The 21468-nt window shown below is 36.5% G+C and overlaps 3 protein-coding genes across 5 annotated transcripts; all 3 read right to left on the reverse strand.

The window, feature by feature from the left end:
- Positions 1-1603: 1603 nt before the first annotated feature.
- On the reverse strand, positions 1604-7214 carry LOC103947824 (KH domain-containing protein At4g18375-like). 2 transcript variants are annotated; one of them, XM_048578076.1, is made up of 9 exons: positions 7047-7214; positions 6680-6747; positions 5784-6474; positions 4798-5274; positions 4388-4633; positions 4081-4296; positions 3156-3211; positions 2976-3072; positions 1604-2286 (listed from the first exon to the last, which is right to left on the reverse strand). In XM_048578076.1, exons 3-9 carry the CDS (start codon positions 6414-6416, stop codon positions 1840-1842), a joined length of 2172 nt encoding a protein of 723 aa, XP_048434033.1. In that variant the 5' UTR covers positions 6417-6474; positions 6680-6747; positions 7047-7214; the 3' UTR covers positions 1604-1839. The 2 variants fall into 2 exon arrangements, with proteins under 2 accessions (XP_048434033.1, XP_048434032.1); XM_048578075.1 differs by having other exon boundaries at positions 7035-7214.
- A 2080-nt stretch (positions 7215-9294) lies between these two features.
- LOC103933382 (RNA polymerase II subunit A C-terminal domain phosphatase SSU72-like) lies at positions 9295-11672 on the reverse strand. 2 transcript variants are annotated; one of them, XM_048578079.1, is made up of 4 exons: positions 11301-11669; positions 10630-10775; positions 10445-10522; positions 9546-9683 (listed from the first exon to the last, which is right to left on the reverse strand). In XM_048578079.1, exons 1-3 carry the CDS (start codon positions 11510-11512, stop codon positions 10467-10469), a joined length of 414 nt encoding a protein of 137 aa, XP_048434036.1. In that variant the 5' UTR covers positions 11513-11669; the 3' UTR covers positions 9546-9683; positions 10445-10466. The 2 variants fall into 2 exon arrangements, with proteins under 2 accessions (XP_048434035.1, XP_048434036.1); XM_048578078.1 differs by lacking the exon at positions 10445-10522 and having other exon boundaries at positions 9295-9683; positions 11301-11672.
- Positions 11673-12864: 1192 nt separating this feature from the next.
- On the reverse strand, positions 12865-19962 carry LOC103947825. The gene is made up of 9 exons (XM_048578077.1): positions 19810-19962; positions 19390-19727; positions 19227-19283; positions 18558-19064; positions 18039-18188; positions 15159-15263; positions 15009-15056; positions 14451-14884; positions 12865-13753 (listed from the first exon to the last, which is right to left on the reverse strand). Exons 2-9 carry the CDS (start codon positions 19718-19720, stop codon positions 13121-13123), a joined length of 2265 nt encoding a protein of 754 aa, XP_048434034.1. The 5' UTR covers positions 19721-19727; positions 19810-19962; the 3' UTR covers positions 12865-13120.
- Between the last annotated feature and the right edge of the window lie 1506 nt (positions 19963-21468).

Here is a 21468-nt window from a genome sequence, read left to right on the forward strand (position 1 = left end):
ATGCGAAAATCAGCCATAACTTAGGACTGATCGTCTTTGTTTCATCTTATAGAATACCTATTTTTTTTTGGAGATGCAATATGTTGGACAATTGTCAAGTTTAATTAACCACCATTGTTTTGTTTATCAAACATGAAACATGATAAGTAGTTCATTTTATATGTCCATGTTCTGTCTAGTCCTACCTACCAGACAGGACCTTAAACCCCGCCGGAGAAGGAGAAACTTTGCCCACGGATTTGAGAAAAGACAATTTAGATCTCATGACGCAAGAACACAAATTTGCTCGTGTGTTCGTTCAATCAACATATGATGGTGATGCGGTGATGTTAGTGTTCATAGATATCAATGACTCAACGAAGCCAATTAACCATATAGGGATAACATGAAGAAAAGCGTTTGGGATTTCATGTGAATGGATGAAGGTGACAAGACAAACACCAAAAACTAGTCAATAGGACTCACCACAATGCACAAATTCCTCTACTAAGTGGCCAAGTTGAAAGAGCACTTGACCTTGTTGAGGCTGAGAAATTACACCATCTTGTGCAAACTCTCTTAGCTACTTCTTGTCGTGGGGCTCTTGAGGTACTAGGGTTATCTAGTTGGGCACTTGATTACTTACGCACGTGTGGAATGAAAACTCTCATCAAGTTGCAACACGTAATGGGAAGTTTGTACCTTTTTGTACCAGATAGAAGATCACTAATTATCAAAAGGTCAACCCTAGATTGGAACAAGTGCTACACACCCATGCTTGTAATGCAGTAGTAATGGAAGTTGAAAGTTGCCTCATTTGATGGAACTTGTCGATAAACTTTGACAATTTGGCATGTAGTTATTCACTGCTGGTGGCATTTGGATATGCAAGTGTCTAATTTTTGGGAAGACTGTTGGATTATGACAACTTTTGTACTGAGTGAAATAAGCATACCATCGGATAACTGTGGCTTGCCATCAATTGTTCCATTTTTTAAGGAAAAAAAAAAGCATACAGTCAAATGAGATCAAAATATGAATTTCATGTTTTTGTGAGAGATAGATGACGTTAATTATCAAACACCTCTACTCAAGTTTTTCTTGTGATTTGTGAATCAGATTATAAAAAAACTCGAACTTTTTCAACTTTTGATTGCCTTCACGATCACCATCACCGTCATCATCTCATAAGAGAGCAACATGAGCCATGCTTGTTGTTCATTCACTTGGCCCGATCCAAATGTCAGGAGAAGTACATTTCGTCGTAAAAATGGTATCTGTTTGCTAATTCAGGTTAGCCTTGGATCTGAAATCTAGAAAAAGGCTATGATTGTTAATGGGAAAAAAATGACACAATTTTTGGGATGATGATCAATGGTTAAGGAAGTGGTTTTTCTTTTCAAATGGATGTTAAGGCCCATCAGTGTACCTTGCGGTCCAAGAAAAAGAATCATATCATTGCATTTTGTTGTCGTTAGCGGGTTTTTCACTGACTAAATCCTCCCCAACCAATGTAGTTGCTTTGCAATTACCACAGTAATTTTTTTTCTTGTTGGTTTATAAGATATCTGTTCAGGACGGAGAAGAAATGGTAAAAGAAAGTAAAGAAACGAAGAAGGGAAAATTCACGAATAATCAATCACGTCCATACAGAAAATCCGTCCATTGGAAACTCTATTACATTCCTGTTAGTAAAGATGTTTACGTTTACAACTCCCTGGTGCACATAACAGAACTTGTTTTTTAAGTCACAGAGAGTAATGGAATTCGACAACTGATGTGTTTGCTAATTACCATCGGTTTGTAACGCCAACAATTATCTAGAAGCATAATATAAATTATGATACAAAAATTCCCAAACTAGAGCCGGTAATGGTATTGGTAGGCACCTTGTTGCGAATTATAGTTGTGGTAGGCGCCTTGAGGAGCATTCGTGTTGGGGTATGATCCTTGTTGAGAGCTTTCCTGAGCATTTGTTCGGAAGGGGCTGTGCGGAGCATTGACTTGATAGGGGCTATGCTGAGGATTGATTCGGTATGAGCTGTGATGAGGATTGAGTTGGTAGGGGCTTTGTTGAGAATTGATTTGGTAGGGGCTTTGCTGAGGAATCATCTTGTGGTAGGAGCCTTGCGGAGCATTTACATTGCGGTAGGAACCAGATTGAGAACTCACATTTTGATCAACAGAAGCCAAGAACGGGCGAAGGATATTCTGTGCTGCATTCACGTGATCAGAACCGCCAATCTCAACAGAACGTTCAAAGCCACCACCTTGGGAGTCTTGGAGCTGCGCTCTTGATATGCCAACCTGAATAGCAATTAAATAAATTAGCAATCATATTGCCTTAAGAACGGTTTACAACAAAAGATCAAAGTCTGCTCGATACAATGAGCATTCAAAATTCAAATTATGCTTATTAATATAAGAATTCAAAATATGCCGTCGAGGGATAAATTCCTTTCTTCCAATATTCCACATTAGAAACTTCCCTTCTCCACAACTGTCATCTTAAGTTGAGGGGAAAAAAGGAAGAAATATATCGAACACAAGAAAATTAAAAGAATTGCTCAAACCAAAACGCTTCCCAATTTTATTAATGCTACGATACTAAAGCTAACTGCCATGTAGCTGATTTGCCTAAGGCACACTAAGGCGCTATTTTTGAGGCTCACTGAGCACAAACTTTTAAAGTGCCTAGGCATGTTTCAGCAGAAGTTGACAATTGAAATTATATAAATCAAACGTATAAGACACCAGTTCTTCGTGAAACAATCACAACATAGTCCATATGCATAACTAAAAACGGTTTCAGAGGTTTTATTGCAAGGCATGCCAAAATGCGCACTAGACCATTGTACTTCTACTTCTAAAGGTCCTGTCAAGAACACGCCGAAGGACAAAATTTCAAAAGGCTAGATGTATAATTTTCTTTGTCAAACATGTTGGTATACTGCCATTTCTCTTATCCTTCACTCCCAAAGGTTCTGAAAATATACCTCCCTAATAGTGGAAAAGCTGCGCCCTACTGTTCCAGGAAAATCTACTGCATTCATTGGGATCTTACCCTCCATAGCATAGTTGACCCTTGGATAACTGGAACAACATAAAACAAGCACAAAAATCAGGGTGATGAAATATGAGCATTACTTTGTGCATAAGTATGAATGCTTCCATACCCAGAAGCAGTTGGAGGAATTCGATGACTCTGTGGTTGATATTGATGTCTACTAACCTTCAAGAGTGGAACAAGGAACTTTTAGTAATCATTCAGACATGTCTTTTCCGCTTATCTAGATTTACTTTACTATTGTATTAGTCCTGATAAGAATTCTGGTGCAATAAATGGGCATTTTCATATGTAAGCTGTGGATCGCATGCACTGTTATGTCTAAGCAGATCATATATCCTCTTAATTTCCTAGAATTCTATCTACAAAGCAACCAGATGCATATAGAAAATTTTGTAATGTATCTAATACTCATACGAGGAAGAAAAGCGTTTTCTGTAATAAATTTGAGGGCAAAATGGTAAATATCAGTTAATCTCATTTGGAGATACTCAATTACTCATTTCTGCAAGCTTCACTTTATGAGAACCATTTCTTGTCATCAACAAAATACCTCCTTTCACCAGTTCTGCCACAACCAGTGCTTTGAGCATGCATTACTTTTAACATGATTATCATATGATGGGAATTGCAATAATAATCAAGATATCGACTCTGATGCTCATAGTGTTACACTATTTAAGACATGATTAACAATTTCAATTGCAGTTCTAAATTATTGAGACTCTTGTGTAATTTGTGACCCTTCAGTTAATAATAAACTCGACACAAAAATAGGTACAGAAGACAAAAAGTTGTCAATCTAATGAAAACGATCAACTAAAAACTAACTGCAAAACGAAGGCAATCAAATCAATACTCCTCCCAACCAAGATAAACCAAAGTTACCAAACTAAAAGTAACTCCCCTAAAATGTTTTAACAATGTTTTGATAACACCGAAATGTTTAAGACTCCCAATAACTACACAGCTAACCGCAAACTTGAGCATAAAGCTCATGAAGTTATAGAAAATTCAAAAACCGTGGGTGGTACCTTCAGAGGATCATATCCACCAGAGCTTCCAGCTCCAACTGCATTAGGTGTTGGCAGTGGTCCCCCACCAGGTAAGTGGCCTGCAAGACCAAATCTGTGCGTAGGGCCAACAGGAGCAGGTTCTGCTCCAGCATTTGTATCTCGCAGAGTTCTCACTCTCAGCCTTGATGTAATCTCAGCCAAAGCATCTTTAGCGGTACCCAAGTTCCCAGAAATCTTAATGACCAAAGGAATAGGGATTAGTAAATAATTGCAAAGTAAAAGTGAAAGTACATAACAAGAAGAAAATGTGATGCAACTGCATTACCTGCACAAGCTCTTCATCTTCAGTTGCACATGCAGGCCTATCATCCTTCGAGTAAACACGGATATCAGCCTGGGTTCTCCTTCTCATCTCATTTATAACTTGACCTCCTTGTCCAAGGAGGCAGCCAACTTTACTTGATGGTACAAGAAGCCTGGTAGCGATTATGCCTTTATCAGAGAATTCACTTGTTACGTTCTGAAGCTCAAGAATTGCCTCAATGGTCTGTGATCTGGGATTCCACAAAGCCTGAAAAAGTATGAGCAAGGTGATCGACTGCTAACATATTGTTGATCCACAGGCACCAGCAAACAGTTGGTGCACAGTACATTGTCCATGCAAATAACACTTCTAAGCCAATATGAAAAGAAGTTAAAGACAGGAAAATGGTCGTGTATCACAAAATGGCATACCTCAAAAGCAGAGACGTGAATTACACGTTCTTCTGAATCCATTGATGCATCCTGAACATGAATAGTGGCTCCTGTTTCCAGTTGTAACTGTTTTACATTAAAACCGCCCTTGCCAATAACCCCACCAATTTTCCCAGTTGAACACAAAATTTTCATAGAAAACTCAGCTAGAGCTAGAGCTTCACCCCCATGTTCAGGAGAAACCCCATTAAAACCACCTCGGGCAAATCCAGAAGAACGGTTTTCATATCCTCCTGTCCATGGCATTGGCGGCATAGTGTGGGAAGGAGCCCGATTAGACAACATTGGATTTCTGGGTGAAAGAGCATTACTCGTCGGGGCTCCAGGGGGATGAAAGACCTGACCACCAATAGGCATAGGAAAGCCTGAAGGAGGCTTATCCTTCCTAGGATTCTGATGCAGTAGAGTAGACACTTCATAAAGTGCCCTCTTTGTCACATTTGGTTTTCCAGATATCTGTCACTTTTGTTGAAAGTTAATACAGGCACCAAAAAAAAGTAACAAAGAACTTTTCATGTAAGTTTCATATATGCATGTTCGGAGATTGAAAGTGACCAACCTACAAAATCATATATTTTTACAAATGTTAAAAGAAGACATGAAAAATCTCAATACACCCACAAGTTTCCAGCAGCAGACTTCACTGGCACAAAGTGACTGCACATGTGGACAACTGGACCACCAATTGTATACATTGACTTATTTAGGGTACATATTTGAGCACCAAGAAATTTCCCAATAATAACATAGGCAGCTAGGAACACATGTTAAAATAAACACAACAAAAAATCATTTCTAACACAAAAATAAGTTTGAAAAAAAATAACTTTAATCAACAGATGAGCTCAAACGGCGTTATAAGCTTTGCTCTGTTCTAATGCCCTCTACACCATACAAAATTTTCTTTTGGAACATTATTTCCTATGATAGAGAATATGCAAGGAGCGCAAGAATAGAAAGAGTACCTGCACCAATTCATCAGTTTCCATAGCACACGTTGGAAGCTGATCTGCAGGAAGGACACGGATACTTGCACCCGTCTCACTTCGCAATCTTTGAATAACATCTCCACGCTTTCCAAGAACACACCCTACCGTATTGTTTGGAACTAGAAGTCTTGTCGTGACAACACTGTTCTCGTTGTCATCATCAAATGTAACTCCACCAAAGAGATCTTCCTCTACAATCCTGGCATGAACTTTCAACAGAGCATTCTGGGCAGCACAATGCGGCTCCATTTCATTTCCCTGATCTGAATCTTCATTGTTATTTTGTTTGCTTGAAATTTTTGTTGGAGAGCTATAGATAATAATTACTCTCTCATCTGAGCCAAGAACAGAATCAGAAACCGAAATCTTTGCCCGGGTCTCTTCTCTAAGGGCTTTGACTATGTTGCCACCCTTCCCAATAACACCACCGATCTTTTTAGAAGGGCAGAGAATACGATACACAGTGTCGAGCGATTGGTAATCCTCTGGAGGTTGCTCACGGCCAGAATCATTCCACTTTCCCTTCTTATAGTTGTTGTTACCCCCTTTTCTTTTAAACTGGATGTTAGGGCGTTTCTTGAAAAAGTTTCGCTTGTTCCCATCCATCATAGCCGGAAAACTAATAACTAATAACTAAGCAGACTAATTTTTAAGCAAACCTAAATACCTGGATTAAACGAAAGAAAAACAAACGTCGCCATTACTGGGAAAGAGCCAAATGACATACTAATTTTCGCAGCAATGAAACTGAACTCCTCATTTCTAATTTCGAACGGAACACTACATTAAAAAAGCTATTGAATTCAAGGATTGCAATACAAAAGTTCAAATATACTTTATACGTTGTTGAAGATTGCAATTAAAATACGTACCTTGATCCTAGTAATGTATTTCCAACGGGCTAGAAGCCGCAATTCGTGTTCGGCTCTGAGCCGTCGCCCTAGGATTCCAAAAACCAAAATATTCAGCTCATATACAAAAATGGAAGCTAAAAGGACACACCCTTTGGGATAACCAAGCTCATACAACATCAAATTCAAGCATTTTCTTTCTGGAAACTAACCAAAACAAATACTGCGACAGAAAAGTTGGAATCTATAGTCAATTAAGAGCAGAAAACAATGTTTTAGATGGAGGATGATCGGAGAAATGAGAAGAAGATAGCACAGATCAGTTAGTAAAACCGTAAAATTGTGGATTGTGGGGAAGTTAACGAAAAGTTTGTACCTTTTTACGTACCATAGAGAGAGAGGGAGAGAATCAGAGGTGGAAGCAGTGCGGCCACAAATTGCCGGGGCACTGGCGGTTCCCGTCTTTGGAGAGAAGGAGAGAGATTAATCGAGGTAACGGAGCTTGGAGTCCTGGACTTGCAGAGTTTTGCCTGTATTTTTTGTTTTTTTGGTGGAAATGAAGGTGGGCTTCGACCCATTTCGAATTCGTAGGAAAGGCCTAACTTATCTCTATTTATTCTTTGTGAATTACAAGAGGCCCTGTGCATGCCCAATTTGAAGAAGGCCCCAAACATTTGAAGACTCTTGGCGGGTTTTAGATTTTTGAGCGAAACAAAGTTGATACATTATATGTCATAATAAATTGAAGAAAAAAAATTAAAAAAAAAATATCCACTTATATTGTGACACGAATTTGTATTTCAGATACATAGATACCTTTTATGAGAGTTAATTCAAACATTCGATGGAGTTGATCCCTTGAGGGATACCTAAAACTTTCATTATTTGAAACTTTAAGATAAATGATAAGATTTAGTAAACGATCCATTCAAATAAGAGTAAACTGTTGTTTTACTTCCTCAACTATTACTCCTTTCTTCAACTTGAGAGGCATTTAAATTTTTAAACGTGGACATAAATAGTTTTCCTTTATTTTAGCTCTCACTTCTCTCTCTCGTCCCCTTCATCCTCTCAGTATGGCGTCGATCCAAAGCCAGCAATGTACAAGCAACCGGGTCCGGGTCAAAGTTTGTGATCTCAGATCTAGTTGTAAATGGGCCGAAGTCAGAGAACTTAGTTCCTGTCTGGATCAGTTGCCACGATCGGTGCTTCATCGAGAGGAGGAAGGCAGAAGAGGAAGAGAACGGGAGAGAAGAGAGGGTGGTAATCGGACTGGATGGGAGAGTGTAGGTTGTCACGTTTTTTTTTTGGGGGTGGGTTTGCTTTCTTATTTGTCTGTTTATGAAAATACATTTTATTTTGGATTAAATATCTAGTCAACAAAGAATTTTATTAAGTGTCATGTGTCGATTTTTGATTGGAAGATTCAACCTAAGTCATCAACGTGGCAAATTTAATGGGTCAAAGGTATACAACGTCATCACTTAGCAAAGTCATTTGACAGAATCCTAACGTAAGTATGAAACTGGTATGAAAATTAAACTTTAGGTATGAAAGTGAGAAGCAAGTGTAGTAAAGTAAGATTTTTGAAAAACTTGAGGATAGTAAAATAGAAATTACCCTAAATTATAAATAGGTCATCTTGCCCCTTGGTTTGTAATCTTATCATATTATTCAATTGAAAATAAAGAGTTTCTATCAAATCTCTAGAGTCCTAGAATTCTTCAAGAGTGATCATTCATAATCTCTTTATCTTATAACTTTAGCGGTGTCATTTACTTGTACGCGATAAATCAGAAAAGTGCATGTTTTAGTTTAAACAAGAAATCAGATCAAGAAGGGGGTGTAGTTGTTCAAATTTTTTTCATTCCTGTTAAGTAAACACGCTCTTAATGATGAATTGGTTTCTATCACTTAGAATTTGACAATGAGACCATTATAGAATTTATAAAAGGATTCTAATAGAAGAATCATATGTATTAGGGCTGGTTTGGTATTGCTGTGCTTTGAAAAAAAGCTGCTGTGAGAATAAGCGGCTGTGAAATAAAGCAGCAAAGTGTTTGGTAAATTTTTTTGTAAAAGTGCTTTTGGAAAAAAAAAAGCAGTATGATAGTGTTTGGTAAATTTTTTTGTAAAACAGTTGTGACTGTGTGAAATGACTAAAAAGGGTATAATACTAGATGTGCTATTAATTTAATTTTCTTAACAAATAAAAGTGAATTACTAAATATATTTTATTTTTAGAAGAAAAATATTTATAAACTTTATCTTAAATATTAATTAGTATGACAAACTACTTTAATAGAAATATTTTATAGTGAATAGCTAGGATTCATTAGTACAATATTGTTAATGTACTTGAAAGTAGTCTAATTAGATGCATTCATCAAACTTGTCATTATTCTATTTCTTAATGCCTCTATCTCATGTGATCCTTCAACTTGATAATTTTGATATTCATCACCATCATCATCACTACTATCGCTTTCTTCGCAAAAGTCTCTGGGGTCATCAAAATGACGATCACGTTCAGAATACCTCTGTACGTAGTTACTAATGTCGGTGAAACCAAAGTAAATGCGTTTATACATTGACTTACTAATGTTAGATGGTCGAGATAAATTTGGCACGAGATGTCACGACGACGTTATTCTTATTAGTAACTGTACGGTAGGAGAGTCGCTCTAATCAAGATATTATCGAAACTGGTGCTTAAGCAAGAATTACATTTGGGGAGAACAGTCGGTGCACATAAGTTATCAGCAACACCGGGTCTTGGTTTTTCGAAATCTCCCTAACAGAGTATTATTACAGTTTCAATAAAATGAGATGCTATACATTAACTTCCGTCGCTGCTGTTTCTAAAAACCAGATTATGGGGTGTCGACGCAACCATAAATACAGACCTCTTGGCAAAGATCTAAAGCAAGACGAGCTCCTACAGCCGCCTCCTCGTGGTTATCTTTCACCTCCAAGTTGATTATCAGCACACATTTCCTAAGAGCATGGTCCCGGTTGTTGAGATCTATACATTGTTGCACACGGGTCAGACAAGCAAACAAGGATGGCATCTTCAAGTTACAGATTAACTGCACAAATCTTCTTTTAGTTTTCATAAAACTAAAAGATGAACAAAAGTAGATGGTGCCAATACTTTTGAAGCTTCTGTTAGAGTTTGGACTATAAGTTCAAAGTTCAAATATAAGTCTGTATGATCCATTTGGTTTTGTGAGTTATATCAAGCGAACGATTATGAAATCAAATCCATAGAGAAATCTGATCAAAACCCAGTTAAGTTATTCAATTTCTGTTTTTTAGGCATTAGAAGAGTCTCTCCCACCTACAGCCTTCTCTGTGAAAAATATCACCACGTATAAAGCGGGCAGACTCAAGCCAACAAATTTTGGCATTCTCTCCTAACATCCAACTCAGGTTTTAACAGTGTCCTAAAAGTTCAAAATTTTCCTGTTCAACATAAATTCTTCCACATGCTCAACTAAACAGAAACTTTCAACCATCCAGTATGTTTTTTTTTTTTTTTTTTTTTTTTAAATCAAAAACTCTCTTGAGGTTTAAACTTTATCTTTTCCTTGAGATTCATTAACCACAAGTTCCTAGAACCAGCATCTCTGTTGTATGTATAAGTTCTAATAATCCTAGGAACCTATAAACTCAAGGTTTCTTACTTTCTTACATTTCCCAAATGGAAAAAGAATCCATTTCAAATATCAATCGTTGTTTGTTACCATCTCCAATGATTACATTAAGCTGAAAGAAATTGCATACCTATAACTTAAGAGCTCAAACTCTACCAGCAAGTCATATTCCAACAGCTCGACAGAAAGAGATTGCCAAGAAACAACACTACCAACACAAAGAAGAGCATTTGATTAATTGATTATCGAATGACTGTGGACTATTGAAATCTAGAAGATACAAGCCAAAACTAGGAGAAGGGAGTTAAAACCAACCTTCAATAACCATGTCAAAAACCTTTTCTTCGAATGTTAACACCACATCAAAGGAACCGTCGGCAGCATTGTCCTGCCATCGCTGAGGTGCCAGTTTGACTCCCAAGTTTCTTTTAAGCATAGGCAAGATGCCATTACGCTTGTACCTGTACTTATCGTCAAGGTTACACTTTGTATAAAAAACAACACAGTTCATAACGTAAAGTATGCACATAAATTCCAGTTCATACATCCCACAATACTCGAGCATTGCTACACAGAGCTACCAATCAATAGTCGTCGTCATCAACTATTCTATACTCTTCGTTAAACACCTCGAACCACAAATATCGAATTTACTCTTAAAAGCCTCAAGGGTAAGTTCATACACAAAATCTATCAGACTGCCCGCTTAATTTCCAAATATTGAAGCTTTGAACCTACAATCTCAGTTGCATATATCAACAGTCTTAAAGTCCTTCTTTTTCTTTCCTGTTAACCAATTTGCTCCTACCAAAACTTTTTGTTCGCACTATTTTCTGGATATTTATACGAATCTATTTCATCACCAAAATATCATATTCCCCAAAACCCAGAATTCGAAAAACCCAATTGAAACAAGAAAGATACATAATTTGAAAACCCCAATTGAACAAAATCGAGAGAACAACAAGTTTAGAGGAGGAGGATACAGTTCGGGGTCTTTTCGCCGGAGATCGTCGAACATCTGCTTGTAAGGTGTGCCAAAGTCGTAAACATTGGGTTCTCTGAGGGAGGGACCAGGGAGCTTGACGTGGGCTCCGGTGCCGTACGACGCGACGTCGAAGCCCTGCCGCTTGAGGAGCGAGTGAGCCTCCATGCTCCGATTCTGGTTCGACGAACACACCATGCTCCATACCCTCATCCCTTTGCTCTTCCCACCCCTCTTTCCCTAATCTCCCCATCCCTAATTTGAAAAATCCAAACAAATAAATAACAAATTTTTACAAGAGAAGCTTACCTGGAGAAACCTGGAGAACGAGAGAACGAGAGAGATCGCTCTGGTTCGGGTTATGTGCGAGAGCTCTGAAAGGTGAAGAGCGTGCGAAGGTGAGAGCGTAGGTGAAGGGAAAGGAGGGCAGTTTTGGGTTATTCAATATTTCATTAAACGTACACTGTTCACCCGTGTGTTTTGAAAATAAGCTGTCTTTATAGTTGTCTGAAAACTTAATTACAATCAATCTGCTTTTTTAAAAGCTTTTTTTTAAATCAACGTCATTAGTTGTCCGTATAAAGTGGCAGACCTCTGCTCTCGCAGAAAAATAACGCTCATGGTTTGACTATAATCTATTATCAGCTGACATTGAGAATCTGACATAAAGGAGGACAACTTTGAAGATCATATATGGTTTCTTCATCGGCTTCTACAAGTTAGATTATTCTCACAAAGACAACACCAAAGCCAGATTTCTTCCCGCTCAAGAAGCCCCAAGAGCATTTAGCAGTGAACTAGATTGGTATTTTTCATCGTTGCAACATGAAACAATGCAATGTTCGAGTGTTTATTAATCACGACCTTTACAAACGGGAGAAATTTTTCCAGGTAACTGGAACACTAGCTGATGTGGTTGACCACCCTTCCACGCCGACCACCCATTATACCAGAAACCACATATCTCCATCGCCGTCCTGTGATTCCACCGACGACACTCCATCTCTTCTCTGTCTTCCTCTTTTTTTTTCTCCTCTCATCTCCAAGGAACTGGTGACACCTCAGATTTTCCGTCAATGACCTCCGATTTACGATCCTCTGGGTTTGTCGGCATTCCTTGTGCCTTATCCATAAGAGAGGAGGGTCACAAATAAGAGGAAGAAACAGTGAGAACAAAGGAGAAATGGAGAGAGAGACGTGAGAGGAAAGGAGGGAGGGGTGGGGTGGGGTGGAGGAAATGAGGGTGGCTGGGGTGAACGGTTCAGGTCTCCGAGAGGGGAGTCGACTAATGGGGGAGAAGGGTTGTGGTGGCGACTTGGGAATTGAGAACTTGTTTATTTTAATTTTACTTTTATAAAAGTTGATTGTGTTAAATTGATATGCAATAAGAATGCAGGTGTAGGCAAATTATTAGTGAAGAACACAACCTGTTGTGTTGAGATGTTTGTTCCAGTCACGTAGAAAAATTTATCTACAAACAAACGCTTTGACGCAAACAGTTTATAAATAGGGATTCCCATTGCACCATTCAGTCATTCAATTCATCCCTAGTATTCTGCAAAGGATTTTGTCAACAATGTCCTTATCGTATTTCTTTTCATAAGATATGGGCAGGATTTCGCCCATTAACAAAAATTGAAGTTCATGCCAATACAGATATTGAAGTTGGAGTTTGTTACCAAATCTAGAACACGTACGTTAATTATACATTCTTTAGGCCCAAAAACAGAAAGAGTGTACATAACTTATTTATCATTATTCTTTAAGCAACTCCTAAAAACTTCCTCAAAAGTGACCGAAACAAATATCAACACAAAATGACTAGAACAGTCTAAGAGAACCGAATGACCAAGGTTTGCCTTTTTTGTTGACCGCAAATATTCCACCTCCGTAAGTAGAAATGAAGATCTCAACAAGGAGGAAAAATTGCATCCATACGAAGGAGACAACCGGAACACTAGCAAGTAAAATGATTGGAACCACTATCCACTTTTTTGAATCCAGCATAAGAAAAAGGGTAGAAGAAAACGCGATCATCATGGTAACGATAGAGGAGAAGAGGGTGAAAAGGCCTATAACCATCTTCGTTGGCAATGATTTAAGGAAATCCTCTTCAGCATAACGCGAGTTGAGGATTCCTAAGAATGTCACCACTGAAGTTGTGGAAGAAAAGAGTGAAAAGACATCAGCAACTATGAAGACCATAAAGATCCTTTTATCTAAGAACACGGGATAGCCTGCCTTGATTCCACCAGGAACTGAGAATACTGCGATAAACATGATTGTAACAATAAGAGCACCTACAACCGTACAAGAAGTTGCTGTTGCTTTCATTGACCTTTCACATTCGGTTGCCAATTCCTTGTGGTTCTTAGTAAATAGATCACGGGCGGTCATGCCATCTGTATAGTTTACAACTTCAAGAAACTTGGCAGGTACAATTTTCTCCACGTCCTGCATTTCAGTGAATAGAAGAAACTCAAATAATTTATTTTCTTCAAAGACGCTCAAATCTAATCCCAAGTAATTAATATTTTTTGTACAAGCCCTTGAATATCCGCTCCTTGACCATGAATATATATGCTCAAATCTAATTTCAAATAACCTAACATTCTGAGTTCTTAAACAGTAATCAAAATTTCATTTTTATTTTGGTTGTTTCCTGTTTGAGAGTGCAAATTGCTGTCACAAATAATCAGGTTTTATTTGGTATGTCCTCCAAATAATCAAGTAATTTACCAATATACCATGTGACTAGCATTTTATACAGTAAAACCTATTTATAGTGGACCTTGTGGATTGCTTTGGTACTAACGTCTCTTTTTTAAACCCTATTACGTCTTAAATTCAAACCCTTATCTATTCAGTCTAACTTAGAATGGTGATATTGCTTGTAAAATTTTAGTTATTTCTTTTAGATCACATCCTAAGAAGAGAGGTGGTGCTTTGAGGCCACGTTTTAGTAGTCACTTAATCTTGTAATCCTTTTTTATTTTTATAAAGGTATTGGTGGTGGGTTCACATATTGAGTCAGTCATAATTACACATGAAACTCGCTATTTATGAGAGTTGAATTTGAAACTTGTTTAACAGTATAGTGAAATTTGATTTCTTGATTAGAAACATAAAATATATAAGAAGAAATTCTAACCTTGAACCATTGTAGTTCTCTCTGCATTTGCATTGCTGCACATGGGATTTGTTTAAGCTGTGCGGGTGGGGATAACCTCGCTGCTGAATGTAGTAAAGTATTGTTGAACTTATCTACTCTGGATTCAGTTCGAACATTCATGATTCGGGTAAATTCATGGAAAAAGTTATAAACTTTTTCTTGGCGGCATTCAATGGAAAACTGAAACATGCTCTTTGCATTTTCGTCATATATCCCTAAAGCTAGGGTATTTGCAGTAAACAGCTGACGAAGAAACTCATCATTCCCATGTTCAACAGCTTTGAAGAGTGCTGTGTGTACGGAACTTCCTTGCATTTGTTTCAGGCTTAAACCTTCTGTCATTTTGCATATGCCTTGTAAAACTTCAAGGGATTGGACATGGATCTGTTTCAATTTGTATATGTGATCGATTCCTAGGTGGACATAGAAAAATAATTAATCATTAAGTATCAAGAAGAATGACTGAAAGAAGTTCTAACCGATCAGTGGATAAATGTTAGACTAAAAATTGAAAGAAAAGATGACATGAAGCATTACCGAAAAGTTTACGGAGAGTTGAGACAAGCCCTCGCAGAAAAGGCATTACTACATTGCGAATACAAAAATGTTGCATTAGATATTCAAAGCATTTGTTAATTAGGTATGATCCATAACAAAGTAAAAGATGCACCTGAGGATATTACATACCTGAGAGAATTATGCGACCCCTTTGATCATTAACCGGATCATTGGCTTGTTTTTGAACATCCATGCGAACATCACGGATCCCAGAAGCATGTGGTATGTTTATACCTATCAAGGAAATAAACACGACTCCAATCAATGTATAGAACTTTTTGTTTTGGTCGAGAGTCTGGAAGCATGAACCTTTTCTTTTTCTGTATAAATATTTAAAAAAATTATATTTTAATCCTTAAATAAGAAGAAGTTTAGAAAAATGTCTTGTCTAATATTAAAAATTGATTTTAGTCCTTAGATTCTATTTAATGCCACCAAATGCATTCAATGTCTTTTTTTATTTATTTTATTTATAATTTTATGGTGTCCAGAATTACATTTCATGTAAAATATTGTAAATTTTAATATCATTTGAAATCAAATCAATTAGCTTTATTTGTGACATTTTCATAACCAATTTATGGTAAGTATCATATAATAAAGAAAATATTTTGGTAGACTTTTCAATACACTTATGTTTTTGCATATTTTCTTATGGGCCACTAATTCATTACAAAATATTTAGGTACAAACATTTCGGTACACTAGTATAGTATAACATGTTTAGGTATGAACATTTTGGTACACTAGTTTGGTATAATATGTTTAGGTACAGACATTTCGGTACACTAGTATAATATGTTTAGGTATGGACTTTTCGGGACACTTATGTTTTTTGCATATTTTCTTATATGCCACTAATTCATTACAATATATTCAGGTACATACATTTTCATACATTAGTTCAGTAAAATAAATTAAAATAGTTCAGTAAAATAAATTATGGTACGGACATTTAGGTACACTAATTAAAGGAAGTTAAACAAAATTAAAGAATTAAAATGTGTATAATGATAAATTTAAAATGTGTATAATAATAAATTTAAAATTTAATGTGGAGACATTAAATAAGATATCTATTAAATATTAAAACAAAAATATAACATGAACTCGAATTAAGTATACATTAAAGAACTAAAATGAATATATAATCCAACACCAGATTTTTATTAAATTTTAATCTTCTTCAAGGATTAAAGTTAAAAAACCCAATAAATATTTTTGTCTGCGAAAAGAGAAGTTTAGGTGCATAGACAAAATAAATGATTAACATAGCAAAGAGTGGACTTACTGCTGGTGAAGACAAACATAAGAGCCGTTTAGGTTTGGCACGTTGTTTTAATATTTCTTAACTTAAACTAGTGAAAGAATGCATAGTGTGGAAACATAAATTAGTTACGCCCGAATCATAGAGTGTCAAGTGGACCATAAGCTCAATTTAACGGGGACATCTTCGCCATCGTGAGAAACCACCATCTCGACACTAATGGGTTAAAGAAGTCAACCTTCTAAAGACAGCAAAAACCCACAACTATCAGGCCCAGGCCCAAATCTTGTCTACATTTTTGTTTTTCTTCGAGGGACATGGTTGTAAAACCCTCGCACCTCACCCCTTATGGAAGGGAAAAGGATCATCGCCGGATCTTTTTTTTGGGAATCCTAAGGATTTCGTGATCATAATCATTTATCGTATATTGTGCGGTCAGTTTTCGTTAGGTACTATTTATATTTAATTTTAAATTTTGAAATGATTTCTGACCTCACGATGTACGATGAATAGTCATTATCACGGGATCCCTAAGATCCCCATGAAAAGGATCCGGTGAGGATACTTTTCCTTAAGGAAGTTAAAGGTTCTATTATAAATTAAATTGTCAATATGGAGAGTAGTTCAGTCCTTTATAAGTCCTTACAAGATTCTCATTTCACTAATGTAAACTTTTTACTTCACATCATTACATGCGCCCTTACCTATGACGAATTTTTAAACCAAACACATGGCCAACACAAATTGGATGATGTTGAGCACTTGTGGCCCTTGGGATTTACAACCTATAGGCGTCTTAGCCGGCAGGTAAAGGGAGACTCGTTGACTTGCCTAGCCCACTATGGCATACTAGTAGACAATTGATGGACCTCTTCCACTATAAATAGCCAAGTCATACAAGGAAACTTAGTGATCACAAACTTTATTCAGAATTCTCTTCTGAATGTTAGTTGCTCTCAAAGTCTTCTAACTTGGGCATCGGAGATAGAAATTTCCATTAGACATAAAATGAATTTTCTTATGTTTTTTTTTTTTCATATTAAGTATAAAAAATATAAAAAAATATGAGGTTTGAGAAAAATCAAATCGCTTGAATTGTGTGCAAGTATCCTTGCATGTATAACATTTAGGAAAGGGTAATACTAGGGAGATCAAATTTGTAGACTAAATTTTGTCCTAAATTTTTAAACAAAATTTTGTAAACTAAATGACATAAAAGTTGACGATTAGATTATTACTTAAGGTTGATAAACGTGTTCATTTCTATTGGTGCGACATCATTTAGTTTGCAAATTATGCTTACAAATTTAATCTCCCTAACATTACTCTTACTTAAGTGTTAATTAACATGTTTATTTTTTTTTTGTGACACATCATTTGGTTTGCAAATTAGTCTACCTAGCATTCCTCTTTAGGAAATATCTTATTGAAAACTGGTAGGTGCCCAATGGACTAGAGGGACAGAGACGTTAATAAAGTATAAAATTTATCATAGAATAGAGAGTAATTACTAACTGACATATAAGTTGAGTATTGGATTATTACCTAAGTGTTAATGACATGTGCTTACTTCCTATTGATGACATATCATTGGTTTGCAAATTTAGTCTATAAATTTGGTCTACCTAGCATTACTATTTAGGAAATATCTTATTGAAAAACTGACAGGTGCCCACTCGACTAGAGGGACATGGATATTAATAAAGTATAAAATTTATATAGAATAGAGTGTAATTACTAACTGTTATAGATCCATTGTTGCCAGAACCCGAGATGCGTTCCACTTGAAAAGAGAGATGGCATACAAGCCAATTCCTGCAAAGGTGTTTTCCCAGTAGAGTTTGTAGCAAAGGCCAAGTTTGGGCAACGCTGAATTAAATCCAATGCAATATCTACAATAGGTAAAAAGAAAAAGAAGAAGAATTACATACATGGCAAAAAGTAAGTAATCAATATTTCTGAGGAAAAATGCTGTTTAAATACATAAAAATAGGGGTGTGATATCCACACATCCTATTTTATTTCTTACATATCTTTTTAATTTTCGGCCGTTGGTTCGAATGAATTGAAGACAATCAACGGACAAAAATTATCAAAAGATGTGTAAGAAGTAAAATAAGATATATGGATAGCACATCCCTAAAAATAATACAATCTGAAGTACAGGTGGGTTCTAACGTATACTGATGCAGTCCACGTTAATATGAGTGTGTGTCAGAAAATGTGTGTGTACGAATATTATATTTGAAACATTTAAGTACCGAGTTCTTTGGAGCTAAAACAGTGGGAAATAAGGTCAGCGCTAGTCCGACAGTTGTCTTGGGTCGACGTCAAAGCTTCCAATGGAGTAACTGAATAGAGATAGCGAGCCAATTCCCAATGGCCGCCGTGACAAGCCTTGATCAGTGGGATCATTTTAAGGGGATTGCATGGTATGCAAAGTAATCTCTTGTTCTTTTCGATTATGCATCTAGCCACTTCAGGTGCTATTAGCGTAGCCAAAGCTAAAGCTGTGACACCATTAGCATCTTCTATTTCCAAGTCTTCCTCCGTCATCCACTCCACTAATTCTTTCGCCATATATTCGTTTTCCATTGAAACTGCCATGTGAAGAGCTGTCGAGCCTGATAATGAACCTCTTTCTCTGATTGCCTCACGATGCAGAGTAAGATACTTCTTTGCAGAATCACAATCACCTTTTGCAACAGCATCAATGAAGGGTTGATGGTGGGGGAACTCATTGAAGTCGCCGTTAGTGTTATAATGATCTGTCAAGTAATATTTTATGGATTGTTAACTAAAGGTCAATAATTTGAGGATGAATTATATGTAATGTTGAAAATAATAGAGAACTAAATCAAATAATTAATAACAAAACAATAAAGGTTCATGCATGCTGCAGTAGAGATCAGATAATACTGCTTACGTACCCTCATTCCGCGTCAGACCGGTATTCAATTCTTCATGTGGTATCAAAGGCACAACCTCTGCATCGATCGCACACGGTGACTTAATTAGAAGAAGTAAACTCGATCTTGATAGTTATATTGGAATGAACATAGAAAGGAGACATGTAGTACGTTCTACACGTACCTGTGTTTTCCAAGGCTTGATCGGCCGGCTTCAACTTTTCAGCCAAAGCATCCCAGGCGTCTTTGGCCCTGCTAATGCCCCGGATAAAAAAATAAGTATCATCCCCGCAACAACTCTGGATTGCATGCAAAACCTTGGCATTATTCTTCCTCCAGACCATGAATTCAGCTTCTCCATCTTCTCGTCTAGGAGGTTCAGAGGTCCCTTCCACAACCTCCCAAAGATCTTCAGCCAACAAGTAGGTTTTAAACCGGAAACTCCAATCTTCATAATTATCGTGACTAAGAACTTTAAGATTAGCAATTACACTAGGAACAATCGCAGCTGCCATGTTCAATCTGCAAATGTAATCAATTATCCAATGTGATATTATGTCGATTATTAAGAAATAATGAAACAAATCAATATAACTAAACTCACTGCTCGATCGAGTAGTGGCAATCTTCAAAAAATAATAAAGATGCAGCTATGAGCCTATGAGCTTAGCTTGAGTAAACTCGACCACTCTGTGTACTTAGTGTGAGTAAACTTCTGATGTATATATAGGTAGCGAATGAGCAATGAAAGACTTGGTAAAACAGACAGAACAATATGCCACGTAATGCTCCAGTAAATTCCCACTCGGCGTTAACTGCGCGTATTCAATAATGGGAGAGTTCTGTCTCTACTTTCAGCCATACAACACTGCTTTTCTTCAATAATTAGTACAATTAACACTCTTAGGTCTTGTTGATAAAAATAAAAATAAATAAATAAATAAAACACTCTTAGGTCTTGTTTGGTATTTTTTTTTAAAACCAAAAAATTGCTTTAAAGTTAAGACATAAACTGATAAAAGCATACGGAAAAATAAAATAGCAAACTTATTTTAAAATGATAGCTTCCAAACAACAACTATGCTTCTTTCATAAAAAGTAGAGCTTAAATCCTTTAATAAATATTTTCAAATCATGTACATACCCTAATGTTTTTTAAAATGACGTTGTTATCCTTTTGCACACATTTTCTTCCTTAGAAAACAAAGTGAGCATATCATCTACCACTACAACCACCAATCTTACCACCACAACTTTGTTGTCTCTGCCCCACATCAATGCTACCTCTACACCTCCAACCACCATAACCCACATTGGCACCACACCATACCCTCACTATTGTCGCTACCATCAACATCACCATTATGCTCTACAACAACCTATGACTGTAAATTTGTAGCCACCATGCCTTACTATTGGCACCATCTCCATACCTCCATTATTTTTGCTACTATGACCACCACTCCTACTGCCAACGCTATCATCAAACCCCTAATACCATGTCCATTTATGTCATTATACATACTAGAACACTTTTCAGATTAATATTTATCAAAATGAAATGCTAGAGAGACCATTTTTTTATTTTGGAACAAATGATAATTTTTACACTAACGGGATGGGGGAGTGGGCTAAGCCTCAAAATGGACTAGTCATAATAACATGTTTCAAATTCGCATTTGACAAGAATCAAACATATGACCTCTCTTTTACAAATGAAGAGGAATATCACTAGACTGTAGTACTAAGTGGCGAGACCATTTTCAATTTTTATTTTTTAACAAACGATATTATCTACACTAAGAGAGTGGGAGAAAGTGGTGAGACCATCTATTTAAACCATATTTTGTAAACCATATGAATTGGTTATTGATGATTAGATTATACTTAAGTACTGATTAATGTGTTTATTTTTTATTGGTGACACATCACATGATTTGTAAATTTTGTTTAAAAAATTGATCTATCTAGTATCTTTTACAAATTTTTTTTTACACTTATTAAAATATAAAAATTCACCAAACAAGAAGAATCATAAATATAAACTGAAGTCGGTTGATTTTTATTTATTTTTTTATTTTGTAAGAATCCAAGTGCATGATAAGGTGCAAGAAGAATCATAAATATAAAGTGAAGTCGGTTGTTTTTTTTTTTTTTTTTTTTTTTTGTAAGAATCTAAGTGCATGATAAGGTGCATGATAGGGAGTGTGATTAGAGAGAGACTTTTCCAATAGAGAGAGACTTTTCCAACTCCAAACGTAAT

The sequence above is a fragment of a genome, unplaced genomic scaffold (genome assembly GCF_019419815.1).
Source record: "Pyrus x bretschneideri cultivar Hongxiangsu unplaced genomic scaffold, Pyrus_bretschneideri_v1 Contig12, whole genome shotgun sequence".
In the NCBI taxonomy this organism is placed as follows: Eukaryota; Viridiplantae; Streptophyta; class Magnoliopsida; order Rosales; family Rosaceae; genus Pyrus; species Pyrus x bretschneideri.

Coding starts and splice junctions, on each gene's coding strand:
- LOC103947824 (XM_048578076.1), bottom strand. CDS start 6,416: ATGATGGATGGGAACAAGCGAAACTTTTTCAAGAAACGCCCTAACATC. Junction 4,634..4,797: donor TTCACGTCTCTGCTTTTGAG/GTATGCCATTTT, acceptor ATACTTTTTCAG/GCTTTGTGGAATCCCAGATC. Junction 4,297..4,387: donor AAGATGAAGAGCTTGTGCAG/GTAATGCAGTTG, acceptor TTGGTCATTAAG/ATTTCTGGGAACTTGGGTAC.
- LOC103933382 (XM_048578078.1), bottom strand. CDS start 11,512: ATGAGGGTATGGAGCATGGTGTGTTCGTCGAACCAGAATCGGAGCATG. Junction 10,776..11,300: donor CGGCGAAAAGACCCCGAACT/GTATCCTCCTCC, acceptor CGATAAGTACAG/GTACAAGCGTAATGGCATCT. Junction 9,684..10,629: donor TTTTGACATGGTTATTGAAG/GTTGGTTTTAAC, acceptor AACAATGTATAG/ATCTCAACAACCGGGACCAT.
- LOC103947825 (XM_048578077.1), bottom strand. CDS start 19,720: ATGGCAGCTGCGATTGTTCCTAGTGTAATTGCTAATCTTAAAGTTCTT. Junction 15,057..15,158: donor GGGTCGCATAATTCTCTCAG/GTATGTAATATC, acceptor TTCGCAATGTAG/TAATGCCTTTTCTGCGAGGG. Junction 13,754..14,450: donor GAGAACTACAATGGTTCAAG/GTTAGAATTTCT, acceptor ACTGAAATGCAG/GACGTGGAGAAAATTGTACC.